General features: G+C 48.1%; 1 protein-coding gene and 1 non-coding gene across 2 annotated transcripts; one reads left to right on the forward strand and one right to left on the reverse strand.

Annotated features, from left to right (window-relative positions):
• Positions 1-689: 689 nt before the first annotated feature.
• Positions 690-8,058, reverse strand: LOC130385524 (uncharacterized). The gene is made up of 14 exons (XM_056594044.1): positions 7,778-8,058; positions 5,892-6,424; positions 5,636-5,769; positions 5,473-5,538; positions 5,295-5,395; positions 4,638-5,083; positions 4,226-4,550; positions 3,364-4,132; positions 3,063-3,275; positions 2,643-2,926; positions 2,298-2,551; positions 1,920-2,171; positions 1,261-1,780; positions 690-758 (listed from the first exon to the last, which is right to left on the reverse strand). The coding sequence occupies exons 2-14, from the start codon at positions 6,419-6,421 to the stop codon at positions 690-692; spliced, it is 3,963 nt and encodes a 1,320-aa protein (XP_056450019.1). The 5' UTR covers positions 6,422-6,424; positions 7,778-8,058.
• A 4,663-nt stretch (positions 8,059-12,721) lies between these two features.
• LOC130386735 (U6 spliceosomal RNA) lies at positions 12,722-12,827 on the forward strand. The gene has a single exon (XR_008896196.1). It is a non-coding gene; the product is annotated as a U6 spliceosomal RNA (small nuclear RNA).
• Positions 12,828-13,527: the final 700 nt, after the last annotated feature.

Consider the following 13,527-nt stretch of genomic DNA (forward strand, 5'->3'; position numbering starts at 1 on the left):
TTATAAATTCATTTATATATTCATTTATTATAAATAAAGGGGAAAATCAGAAATCATACGTGTGACTCGGTGAGCCACGGTGGTGTCCAGGGCAATTGTCTCTCCGGCCGGGCGGGTCTCGTCACTCCCGTCGGTGAGGCCTCTTGGGCTCCGGCTGGTGGACATCGGCGGTATACGCCATCCACCGCCTCTCCCTCTGGCCGCCCGGCTTGAGGGGTTTGGGGCCGCCGGGTCGCCACAATTGTTTATCAAAGAAGGCTTTAATTTTCAATGTGATTGCTTATTAAAGAATGGCGTTATTTTCAATGTATTGATTGTTTATCAAAGAGCGGCTTTATTTTCAAAATATTGCTTGTTTCTTAAAGAATGGCTTTATTTTCAATGTGTTTATTAAAGGCTTTATTTTCAATGTGATTGTTTCTTAAAGAATGGCTTTATTTTCAATGTGTTTATTAAAGGCTTTATTTTCAATGTGATTGTTTCTTAAAGAATGGCTTTATTTCGAGACGCTTTTACACTGTTTCTAATGTATTGCTTTTTTATTATTAAACTAAAAACGTTTGTTATCATTGTTATTGTGGACTTGTTGCTTAAAGTAAAAAGAAGGGACAAGCGTGTGTAATTCAAATAGATTTATTAAATTAAAAACATGCACAACACAGGAGGGGGGTTCCCGGGGAGGAGCAGCCTCACACTCTGCCGGGGCTGTGTTCCTCTCCAGGGGCTGACACCGGGCCCTTCGCCCTCCTCTCCTCCCGCTGCTCAGGGTGTTGGGGGGGGCTCTCTGCGCTTCAGTTCTATTTCCCACTGCTACTGTCATGATTGATGTGTGTGTGTCCATCATGCTGTTTGAAGTGTTGTGTGTGTGGCAGTTAAAGACATGATTTAAGGAAAATACTCGGACAGCCAAAAAGGTAGCAGAAATTAATGGATGCGTATGCATGATCTGGAAAAAATAATGACTTTTAGCAACCCTCTTTTATGTGTTGTTAATTTATACATTGTTTAATAAAGAATGGTGTTTTTTCAACCAGCTTTTAAGGCGTGTTTTCTTTTTGTGATGTGATTTGAGCAAAAATCGTTCTTTCTTCCACACAAACGACACAGAGTCTTTCGGTAACGGTAGGCTGTTTATATATATATATATACATAATTTACAATGGCTGGTGGTCCCTCTACACAGCCAGCTCCACACTGCTGCTGGGGGGGGGGGGGGGGGGGGGGGGAGAGAATGTCAGGGTGGCAGCGGGGGGGGGGGGCCTTGCGGTCTCTGGCCAGCCGATCTCGGCGCCACTGCTCCACCGTTCCCCCGTCGGCCCGGGCGCAAAAGGTCTCCCGCTTGTAGCGGCTGTGGCCGTTCTCCCTGGTCTTGTGCTGGCCACAGCGGCTGCAGGTAAAGCCCGAGACCTTTTTAGGGGGCTTGAGGTAGACCCCTAGCTCCCGGGCACGGCGCTCCTTCTCCTCCAGGACCCTGTGCCTCCAGGCAGTGGTGCGGGACATGGCTCCAGCAATGGCGACGGCCGGAGCGGCAATGGCTGGAGCGGTGGCCGCGGCTGAGAGCGGGCTGAGGTCCGGGGGGGCGGTGGCGGTGGCGGTGGCGGCGGCGGCGGCGGCGGCACTCTGCTGCTTCACCACAAGGAGGGGCTGGTCTGGCTGCTGGGGCTGCTGCAGAAGAGTCCGTGGGGCCGACAGGGGCTCCGCTGCAGTCTGGGGAGCGCTGGGCCCCGGGACTGCGATGGAGAGGGTGTCCCTCATCATTTTTTTTTCCCTGGTGTTTTGCCTTTCAAGAAATAGAAACAATGCGTTAATTATGACAAAGATATCAATCACGACGACAAACACACACACACACACACACACACACACACACACACACACACACACACATCAGTTCTGCGAGCCAAAGTATATGGACTTACCACATGGACAGGGTCCGCTGGTTCACGTCGTACAGCTGGATGCGGGTGCTCGCCATGAGGGCAGGACAGTTGACCACGTTGTCCTGGATCAACTTGTAGTCCCTCATGACGGCACCCCAGCGGTTGAGGCGTGCCCCGGCGATGGTCTTGGCGTCGCCGCTGTGGACGCGGCACAGCTCCAACATGATGGCCTCGACGACCCTGCTGAGGCTTGGGTACTGTGCCGCTCCCGCACCCTTACCCACGACGACACTGTAGAGAGAGAGAGAGAGAGAGAGAGAGAGAGAGAGAGAGAGAGAGAGAGAGCGTGTTAGTTACTGATTATAGGGGGCTGTTAAAAAAAAAAAGATTGAAGGAAATTGTTAATGCACTGCTTACCGCTTCACACTGTCCACTCCCGGGATGTGGCCGTGGCGGTTGCTGGTCTTGAACCGACCTTTAGCCAGCCGGTCCTGGTGGCGGGGGGTGAAGGTCACCGCGGCCTTGTCCCGCTCCGTCAGCCTCTCCCAGAGAGCGATGATGCCTCTGGTCTGACGGGCGGTGACGAAGGCGTGGTGACGCAGCTCCACGAGGCCGTGGGCCAGGGCCACCGCGTGGTGGTACCCGGGCTGACCGTCCGGCCCGACGACGTCCTGAAAAAAACGCACAGACACGGCACACGATGAGACGCCGCACACAAACACCGCGGCCGATATGAAATGTGGACAGGCGACTGCCACTCACTTCCTCCTCCTCCTCCTCCATCTCCATCTCCTCCTCCACCTCGGAAAGGGGCGATCCCAAGGTGGCATCGACCTGGAGCACACCGCAGGGCTCCTGGAGCAGGGCGCTGTGGTGTGCCAGGAGACGGATCTCCTCTGGCTCCTCCTCCGGGTGCTCCTCCTCCTCCTCGAAGCCGTCATCGGCGGCGGCCTCTTCCTCCTCCTCTGCCCCATCCAGAGGTTCGGGATCCGGCTGCAGCACAGCGCCCGACTGGGAGTACAAGTACTCCACCCCTAAGAGTTCCCCTGCAGAGAGAGACACACACACACACACACACACACACACACACACACACACACACACACACACACACACACACACATTAGCAGATGCCACAAGAACAGCCGCAGCAAACACTCTCTGTCGCTAATCTCCATGTACCTGTGTACTCTCTGGGCTGGGTGAAGTCGTCGACCGGCTGGACCCCGTTGACCTCAGAGGCCAGCTCGTTGAAGCTGTGCTGCAGCCGGGCGCTGTAGCACCGCAGCGCCGCTCGCGGTCCTCCCTCGACTGCCGCCCTGCCGCGGTCCTCGTTCCACCGAGCCAGGCCCTCCAGCAGGTACACCTGATAGTGGACGTCACTCGAGGTGGTACCTGTACATAAAACACGAGGGGGAGAAGAGTTAGTGAAAAAGGAAAACAAACAAGCAGAACTTTGTCAACGCGGTGGAAATAGCTTTACCCGGAACGAAGCGGCACTGGTGCAGGTGGAAGGACTCGAGGGAGGTGGAGCCGCGAGCGCACCGGAAGACGGGGAGCCTCACACCACCCTTGGTGATCTCTCCCGTCTTGGTGTACAGCTCCACCCCCTCTGGGTCCTGGACGCAGTCGAGGTGGCGGCGCTGCGTGCCCCAGATGTCCTCCATGCGGGCGCGGTCGATCAAGGGACGCCCATGGTGTCCGTCACATGCCAGAAGGCGTCCAGCACCTCCTGGATGAGCCGCTCCGTCTCCGCCGCACCCCTCGTACGGCGGCAACAGTGGCGAGCCAGCTCCTTGGCGTGACAGCGTGACCTGGGCGTCCCTCCCCTCCGAGGACTGCTTGGCCTCCTTCAGGCGCCGCACGTCCTCGCCGTCCCACTCAAAGATGGCGAAGGACAGCCTGGCCATGAAGAGGCCGTAGAGCTGGTGGCTGTCGGTGGTGACGCCCCTCGCGAAGCGCCGCATGAGGTGCCACACGTCCAGCCGCACCACCAGCTCTTGCCACTCGTGGTACATGCCGTGCGTGGCAGAATTGCCCACGGCGGCACAGCAGTCCCGGTCCACATACAGGACCCTCGGAGGGGCCTTCCCGGCTTCGCGGTACCGCCGCATGAGGCCGACCGCCATGTTGGTAAGTCCCTCCCCCTCGGCCGAGGTGAGAACGGACACGAGCACCTGCCCGTACTCGTTGCCAACGTTGGTCATCCAGGCGGCAGACCCGGCGGCGGCGCCCGCGAGCTTTTTGGCGATCTGCAAGACACAAACACACGTTTAGACACACGGACGGACGGACGGCACACAGACGTCATACGAGGCGACGGCACACGGAGAGAGAAACCTCACCTTCTTGGTGGAGTCCATCTTTAGGATGTCGCCGAAGATCGACGTCACCCTGGCCTTGGTCTCGTCCAGCCTGGTCACGGCCTCCAGCACGTACACCCGACCAAACCAGGTGAGCCCGGGCACCTTGACGAAGGTCGGCAGGGACACGTCGTCCTTCCGGGCCGCTCCGGGTCCCCTCAGCTTGCGGAGCACAGACAGGTAGGCGATGGAGCGCTGCATCCAGTCCCTGGAGTGCTGCTCCACCAGGGAGGCACGGAGGCGAGAGACGCCGTTGCCCAAGGTGCGCTCCTTGAGCATGGCTATCACCGCCCTGTCGCAGGACAACCTGGAAACAGAGACACAGACAGTTAACCGTAGTTAACCACGAGCGACAAAACGCTGGGTAAACGCAGAATGACTAAAAGTGACATACTTGTAGGTAAGAACGGCCGGGAATTGCTCGCGGTGAGCAACGTCCAGCTGCTCCAGGATGTCCTGGGACCAGCCCGCCACCTTCTTGCCGCAGGAGGGGCACTGAAGGCACTCTGTGGCCATGTAATACCACCCGCTCCTGTCCAAGACCCTCCGCACGGTCTTGTATAGGCCAGCGCCCATCAGCTTACCCCCATCGGCGGGGCACTTGAGGTGGTACGCCCACATCCGGTACGGAAGCCAGAGGAAGAAGGGGCGCTGGAAGAAGGAGTGGGCAGTGGCGGGGGGCTGAGTGTAGAGGAGCCGGGCGCCTGGCGGGTACCACCACAGTCGGGGCGGTGTGGTGAGCACAGCCTTCCCGCTGCTGGGGTCCCTGCGGAACAGCGCCCGGCCCACCCACTCCTGCTGCTCCTCAGGCAGCGTCTTCCTCCAGCTGAGGGGAAGCAGCTGAAACACACACGCAGCAGACACACACAGTTAGCGGGTGTGAATGTTCAGCAGACAGGCACACATACACACACACATCATACACACACACACACATCATACACACACACACACACACACACACACACACACACACACACACACACACACACACACACACACACACACACACACACACACACACACACACACACACACACATTATACAAACCTCTTTGCCGGAGGCAGGCCTCGTGGCCATCGGTCCTGGTCCTGGACCTGGTGCTGGTCCTTCCAGCGGGGCCGCGGCCGGCGGGGCGTCCCTGGACGTGCCTGACAACCCATATGAGCGTTAGGGAGGTACGTTACACGTGCGGTACAAGTGTATTCACATCAAAACGTATACTCACTGGGAGGGTCGACCTCGTTGGCAGCGGCGAGCAGTTCGGCGTCGGTCGGGTCAGAGTAGGAGACACCTGCAAAGAACGACAACGAGACGACAACATGAACTGATGAAGCACTGGTGTGTTGTTAAAAGCACCTCCCAGGCTGTTTTGTAGACGGTGCAGTTACCTGGCCGTGGGAGGACATGTCCTGGCTCCGGTGCTGCTGTGGGCTCAGCGTCCCGGGCCAGCACATACTGCTTCAGGGTCCCCATCCTTGACGCAGTAGCTCCCACCTTCTGCGTCCTGACCCAAGCCACATAGCTGTAGTAGAGCAAAGAAAAAACACACAAAATCAGCACACACACACACACACACACACACACACACACACACACACACACACACATAAAATCAACACACACACACACACACACACTACTTACGTTCGACTCTCTTGGTCCCGCGCGCCATACAGGGACTTGTAGGTCCGGTGTGAATGCACCCCGAACCCCACCAGCGCGTCGTCCAGCCCCCTGGAAGACCCGGAGCCCTCGCACAACCTACGCCTGGCGACGGCCGTCACCATGGGTGGGAACAGCCCGGCGTAGGAGGCGAGGGCGTCCTTGTTCTCCATGAGGGGCGACTTGCTGGTGTCTCCTCCCTCTCTCTCCATCTGGTGGGACACCAAGATGGTGACGGCGTACCCCACCGCATTTCCCAGCAGCCACTGGAAAGTTTGGCCGCGGTACAGGCCAAACTGCACCTCGCTCTCCGCCAGCACAAACTCGCCCGACATGCCACCCTTCTGCAGGGCTCTGGCCCTCGCCTCGGCTCGAACCACATCACCCCTCTTCACCTGAGACCCAGTGGTAGAGGCCTGGCGTTTGCTTGCCACTGCGTCAGCGGCATCAGAGGGGCGAAGGGTGAGCTCGGAGGAAGAGGGTTCGAACCGGAAAAGGGGAGCAAAAGACATTTTCTGAAAGACAAGAAGAAACAAAACAAGTCAGTGAAGTGTATTACAATGTACTAATTGGGTGTTAAGATAACAATGTTGATAACAATGTTAATGTCAGGAGATCAGCCCATTAGGCAGGCCCGCCGCTCCCTATACGCATGAAAGGCAGAGTGCTAAGCACACCAAGTACCTGGGGGGGGGGGGGCAGAAGGTTTGTAAAAATAAATACATAATAACAATTACATTATTGAATTAAAAATATATATAAATTAGTCATGAAGAGGCCCACCGTTGTTTATTCTTAATTGTATAAACTATCGCTCAATTTCGGCAAATTAGAGTTTTTTTTACCCAATATACAAAAAGAGGCCTTTAACCATCAGGGGTGTTAGGTTAATACTGTCAACGTTAATGTCAAGAGGCCATTAGGTTTAGCCTGAGAGTGACCTGTTGCTCTCCCCCCACTATTAACACCTCTCCTATGCAAATCGCGGTTGCATTTCAAACACCGAAATCACACATTAATAATTTCACATTTAGACCAGCCTTTATATCACAATTACACCAATGCATTTTTCACGATTTACAAGCAGCACTCCCCATACGTATGAATGGGAAGCGCGAAGCTCCGTACTTTCAACAATTCGTTTTACATATTTATAATTCGAAATTCGTCCCATCATTTATACCCCATACACACTATGGTCTATAGAATATAACCGAGTCGTCTGTTCGCATTTTTATGCATTTTTCACGATTTACCAGAAGCACTCGACGTTGAGAAGGCTAACCGTCACGCAATGCGTTTGAATGGGAAGCGCGAAGCTCCGTACTTTCAACAATTCGTTTTACATATTTATAATTCGAAATTCGTCCCAGCCTTTATACCCCATACACACTATGGTCTATAGAATATAACCGAGTCGTCTGTTCGCATTTTTATGCATTTTTCACGATTTACCAGAAGCACTCGACGTTGAGAAGGCTAACCGTCGCGCAATGCGTTTGAATGGGAAGAGGGAAGCTCCGTACTTTCAACAATTCGTTTTACTTATTTATAATTCGAAATTCGTCCCAGCCTTTATACCACATACACACTATGGTCTATAGAATATAACCGAGTCGTCTGTTCGCATTTTTATGCATTTTTCAAGATTTACCAGCAGCACTCGTTGAGAAGGCTAACCTAACCGTCGCGCAATGCGTTTGAATGGGAAGAGGGAAGCTCCGTACTTTCAACAATTCGTTTTACTTATTTATAATTCGAAATTCGTCCCAGCCTTTATACCACATACACACTATGGTCTATAGCATATAACCGAGTCGTCTATTCACACTTTAATGCAGTTTCCACGATTGTAGTCATTTACTTACGTGATGGTAGTGAACGGAAAACTAGTGACGGTTGAAAACTGTCAAAGTAATGAAAATCTTTCGGCTGGAGGAGTTTATGATAACTTGCGCTCCCCGCCGGCAGCCAATCACGTCTCAGGACGCAAATGAAACAGTCCAATCAAACCATGCGTGGTTTTGGCCCAGTAAATGAAACAGACCAATCAGACAGGAGTGGTTTTTCCGCCAGGGCGGGGGAGGGCGGGAGAGCAAGTGAAACAAGTGAAACACAGGTGTAGAGCACAACAACATTCCGGTGGCGCAAGGATGACACGCAAATTCGTGAAGCGTTCTATCTTTTAAGTTTTAATTCAAAGTTTCGGAGTTCTAGCCAACTTCCTTCGTATAGCTGCCATTGACCCCCCCCATTTAAAGGTTCATTTTGGTACGGTAAATATGAAGCAGAAGGGAATTTGGCGCCCCTAGTGGCAACATTTTTTAACATTGGAAAACACCTAAAAGCGTTGCCATGGGAACAGGGAGAGAGGCGTGGGAATATAAACCCTATGGAGTGGTAGCTATGGATCAGGGCTAAGTCTGTGCCAAGTTCTGGCCACCTGGTGGCTTGTTTGGTATAGAAAATCGCATTTGAAGTTTTTCACTAAACGCGGGAAAAAGGGGTGTTACCAATATTTTCTTTTGAAGAAAATTGGTGTGGAAGGTTTTCCAGGCTCCTTCTACATGTGTGGGAATCTTTGGAGTTGTAGCTCACTTCCTTCACATAGCTGCCGTTGACCCCAATGTAAAAATACTTGGAAAATGTTGTGAACATTTTGTGAAAATTGGTGAAAAGTGTGGAATCCCCACAGAAAGTGTCTAGGATCACGTTTTAGGCCATTTTGAGTCGTTTGGTGGTGGTCTGTGGTGCATTTTTTTGGACATTCATATATATTCTTTTTTTTTTTTCAAATTTGAAATTTGAAAATTCATTAATTTTTTGTTTTAGTTTTTTTTAACCCTTTTTTTGCTGGGCTCGTTCCGATCCTGAATCTGCATGAATTATGCTTCTAGACCCTTCCTAGGCCGAGAAAATAACTTAAAACCGATAAAATTGCATTTTTTTTTGTTTTTTTGTTTTTTTTAACCTTTTTTTTGCTGGGCTCGTTCCGATCCTGAATCTGCAGGAATTATGCTTCTAGACCCTTCCTAGGCCGAGAAAATAACTTAAAACCGATAAAATTGCATTTTTTTTGTTTTTTTTAACCTTTTTTTTGCTGGGCTCGTTCCGATCCTGAATCTGCAGGAATTATGCTTCTAGACCCTTCCTAGGCCGAGAAAATAACTTAAAACCGATAAAATTTCATTTTTTTTTTTTTATACCTTTTTTTTGCTGGGCTCGTTCCGATCCTGAACATTATTCGAGAGCGCCCCCTATTGGACATAAAGTATAACTTAGCAACCGTTAAGTAAATACGATCTCATTCTAAATAAATACAAAACGGTTACCATACCAAGGTCAAGACCCCCCTCCCCACACCACGCTCTACAGACATTATTCAAGAGCGCCACCTATTGGACAAGGATGCAATTCAGGTCTATAAGTAACAAGACAAGAAAATAAAATTCACAATAAGTGCTTTTGGTCTGTCATATTTTGCATATAGTATTGTAATAATAATTATAACACAATAAAGGGTTCTCGTCTTCATTTCCGACGAGAACGGCAGGTCAAAAGCGTTGATTTCACGGGGATTCGATCCAACGCTTTTGGTGTCTCTTTTTTGCTGGGTCGTAAAAAAAAAAGTTCTTTATCGACGCGATGAGTGAGGTGGGTTTTTTCCTCTTTTCTGTCGGATAAATAAAGATAAGAACGTTTCTCAGCCACGTTATCTTTTGCGCCATCTGTCCATCGAAGCTTTCCGTTTCTCAGCAACCGCAAATCGTCCAACGTAGGAATCGACTCCTTCTACATGTGTGGGAATTTTTGGAGTTGTAGCTCACTTCCTTCACATAGCTGCCGTTGACCCCAATGTAAAAATACTTGGAAAATGTTGTGAACATTTTGTGAAAATTGGTGAAAAGTGTGGAATCCCCACAGAAAGTGTCTAGGATCACGTTTTAGGCCATTTTGAGTCGTTTGGTGGTGGTCTGTGGTGCATTTTTTTGGACATTCATATATATTCTTTTTTTTTTTTCAAATTTGAAATTTGAAAATTCATAAATTTTTTGTTTTTGTTTTTTTTAACCCTTTTTTTGCTGGGCTCGTTCCGATCCTGAATCTGCATGAATTATGCTTCTAGACCCTTCCTAGGCCGAGAAAATAACTTAAAACCGATAAAATTTCATTTTTTTTTTTTTTATACCTTTTTTTTGCTGGGCTCGTTCCGATCCTGAACATTATTCGAGAGCGCCCCCTATTGGACATAAAGTATAACTTAGCAACCGTTAAGTAAATACGATCTCATTCTAAATAAATACAAAACGGTTACCATACCAAGGTCAAGACCCCCCTCCCCACACCACGCTCTACAGACATTATTCAAGAGCGCCACCTATTGGACAAGGATGCAATTCAGGTCTATAAGTAACAAGACAAGAAAATAAAATTCACAATAAGTGCTTTTGGTCTGTCATATTTTGCATATAGTATTGTAATAATAATTATAACACAATAAAGGGTTCTCGTCTTCATTTCCGACGAGAACGGCAGGTCAAAAGCGTTGATTTCACGGGGATTCGATCCAACGCTTTTGGTGTCTCTTTTTTGCTGGGTCGTAAAAAAAAAAGTTCTTTATCGACGCGATGAGTGAGGTGGGTTTTTTCCTCTTTTCTGTCGGATAAATAAAGATAAGAACGTTTCTCAGCCACGTTATCTTTTGCGCCATCTGTCCATCGAAGCTTTCCGTTTCTCAGCAACCGCAAATCGTCCAACGTAGGAATCGACTCCTTCTACATGTGTGGGAATTTTTGGAGTTGTAGCTCACTTCCTTCACATAGCTGCCGTTGACCCCAATGTAAAAATACTTGGAAAATGTTGTGAACATTTTGTGAAAATTGGTGAAAAGTGTGGAATCCCCACAGAAAGTGTCTAGGATCACGTTTTAGGCCATTTTGAGTCGTTTGGTGGTGGTCTGTGGTGCATTTTTTTGGACATTCATATATATTCTTTTTTTTTTTTCAAATTTGAAATTTGAAAATTCATAAATTTTTTGTTTTTGTTTTTTTTTAACCCTTTTTTTGCTGGGCTCGTTCCGATCCTGAATCTGCATGAATTATGCTTCTAGACCCTTCCTAGGCCGAGAAAATAACTTAAAACCGATAAAATTTCATTTTTTTTTTTTTTATACCTTTTTTTTGCTGGGCTCGTTCCGATCCTGAACATTATTCGAGAGCGCCCCCTATTGGACATAAAGTATAACTTAGCAACCGTTAAGTAAATACGATCTCATTCTAAATAAATACAAAACGGTTACCATACCAAGGTCAAGACCCCCCTCCCCACACCACGCTCTACAGACATTATTCAAGAGCGCCACCTATTGGACAAGGATGCAATTCAGGTCTATAAGTAACAAGACAAGAAAATAAAATTCACAATAAGTGCTTTTGGTCTGTCATATTTTGCATATAGTATTGTAATAATAATTATAACACAATAAAGGGTTCTCGTCTTCATTTCCGACGAGAACGGCAGGTCAAAAGCGTTGATTTCACGGGGATTCGATCCAACGCTTTTGGTGTCTCTTTTTTGCTGGGTCGTAAAAAAAAAAGTTCTTTATCGACGCGATGAGTGAGGTGGGTTTTTTCCTCTTTTCTGTCGGATAAATAAAGATAAGAACGTTTCTCAGCCACGTTATCTTTTGCGCCATCTGTCCATCGAAGCTTTCCGTTTCTCAGCAACCGCAAATCGTCCAACGTAGGAATCGACTCCTTCTACATGTGTGGGAATTTTTGGAGTTGTAGCTCACTTCCTTCACATAGCTGCCGTTGACCCCAATGTAAAAATACTTGGAAAATGTTGTGAACATTTTGTGAAAATTGGTGAAAAGTGTGGAATCCCCACAGAAAGTGTCTAGGATCACGTTTTAGGCCATTTTGAGTCGTTTGGTGGTGGTCTGTGGTGCATTTTTTTGGACATTCATATATATTCTTTTTTTTTTTTCAAATTTGAAATTTGAAAATTCATTAATTTTTTGTTTTGTTTTTTTTAACCCTTTTTTTGCTGGGCTCGTTCCGATCCTGAATCTGCATGAATTATGCTTCTAGAGCCTTCCTAGGCCGAGAAAATAACTTCAAACCGATAAAATTTCATTTTTTTTTTTTTTTATACCTTTTTTTTGCTGGGCTCGTTCCGATCCTGAACATTATTCGAGAGCGCCCCCTATTGGACATAAAGTATAACTTAGCAACCGTTAAGTAAATACGATCTCATTCTAAATAAATACAAAACGGTTACCATACCAAGGTCAAGACCCCCCTCCCCACACCACGCTCTACAGACATTATTCAAGAGCGCCACCTATTGGACAAGGATGCAATTCAGGTCTATAAGTAACAAGACAAGAAAATAAAATTCACAATAAGTGCTTTTGGTCTGTCATATTTTGCATATAGTATTGTAATAATAATTATAACACAATAAAGGGTTCTCGTCTTCATTTCCGACGAGAACGGCAGGTCAAAAGCGTTGATTTCACGGGGATTCGATCCAACGCTTTTGGTGTCTCTTTTTGCTGGGTCGTAAAAAAAAAAGTTCTTTATCGACGCGATGAGTGAGGTGGGTTTTTTCCTCTTTTCTGTCGGATAAATAAAGATAAGAACGTTTCTCAGCCACGTTATCTTTTGCGCCATCTGTCCATCGAAGCTTTCCGTTTCTCAGCAACCGCAAATCGTCCAACGTAGGAATCGTCTGTTGTAGCTCCACCAGCAGATAGCGTTTGGTGTCTGAGCAGAGGTACATAGGTAACTGAGGATTAGGCAGTATTTGTGTTACTTCGGTATCACATCTACTAAAATTGGAACGATACAGAGAAGATTAGCATGGCCCCTGCGCAAGGATGACACGCAAATTCGTGAAGCGTTCTATCTTTTAAGTTTTAATTCAAAGTTTCGGAGTTCTAGCCAACTTCCTTCGTATAGCTGCCATTGACCCCCCCCATTTAAAGGTTCATTTTGGTACGGTAAATATGAAGCAGAAGGGAATTTGGCGCCCCTAGTGGCAACATTTTTTAACATTGGAAAACACCTAAAAGCGTTGCCATGGGAACAGGGAGAGAGGCGTGGGAATATAAACCCTATGGAGTGGTAGCTATGGATCAGGGCTAAGTCTGTGCCAAGTTCTGGCCACCTGGTGGCTTGTTTTGGTATAGAAAATCGCATTTGAAGTTTTTCACTAAACGCGGGAAAAAGGGGTGTTACCAATATTTTCTTTTGAAGAAAATTGGTGTGGAAGGTTTTCCAGGCTCCTTCTACATGTGTGGGAATCTTTGGAGTTGTAGCTCACTTCCTTCACATAGCTGCCGTTGACCCCAATGTAAAAATACTTGGAAAATGTTGTGAACATTTTGTGAAAATTGGTGAAAAGTGTGGAATCCCCACAGAAAGTGTCTAGGATCACGTTTTAGGCCATTTTGAGTCGTTTGGTGGTGGTCTGTGGTGCATTTTTTTGGACATTCATATATATTCTTTTTTTTTTTTCAAATTTGAAAATTCATAAATTTTTTGTTTTTGTTTTTTTTAACCCTTTTTTTGCTGGGCTCGTTCCGATCCTGAATCTGCATGAATTATGCTTC

Source organism: Gadus chalcogrammus, chromosome 7 (genome assembly GCF_026213295.1).
Source record: "Gadus chalcogrammus isolate NIFS_2021 chromosome 7, NIFS_Gcha_1.0, whole genome shotgun sequence".
NCBI lineage: Eukaryota > Metazoa > Chordata > Actinopteri > Gadiformes > Gadidae > Gadus > Gadus chalcogrammus.

Coding starts and splice junctions, on each gene's coding strand:
- LOC130385524 (XM_056594044.1), bottom strand. CDS start 6,421: ATGTCTTTTGCTCCCCTTTTCCGGTTCGAACCCTCTTCCTCCGAGCTC. Junction 2,927..3,062: donor CCAGCCCAGAGAGTACACAG/GTACATGGAGAT, acceptor CTCTCTCTGCAG/GGGAACTCTTAGGGGTGGAG. Junction 2,172..2,297: donor GGAGTGGACAGTGTGAAGCG/GTAAGCAGTGCA, acceptor CTCTCTCTACAG/TGTCGTCGTGGGTAAGGGTG.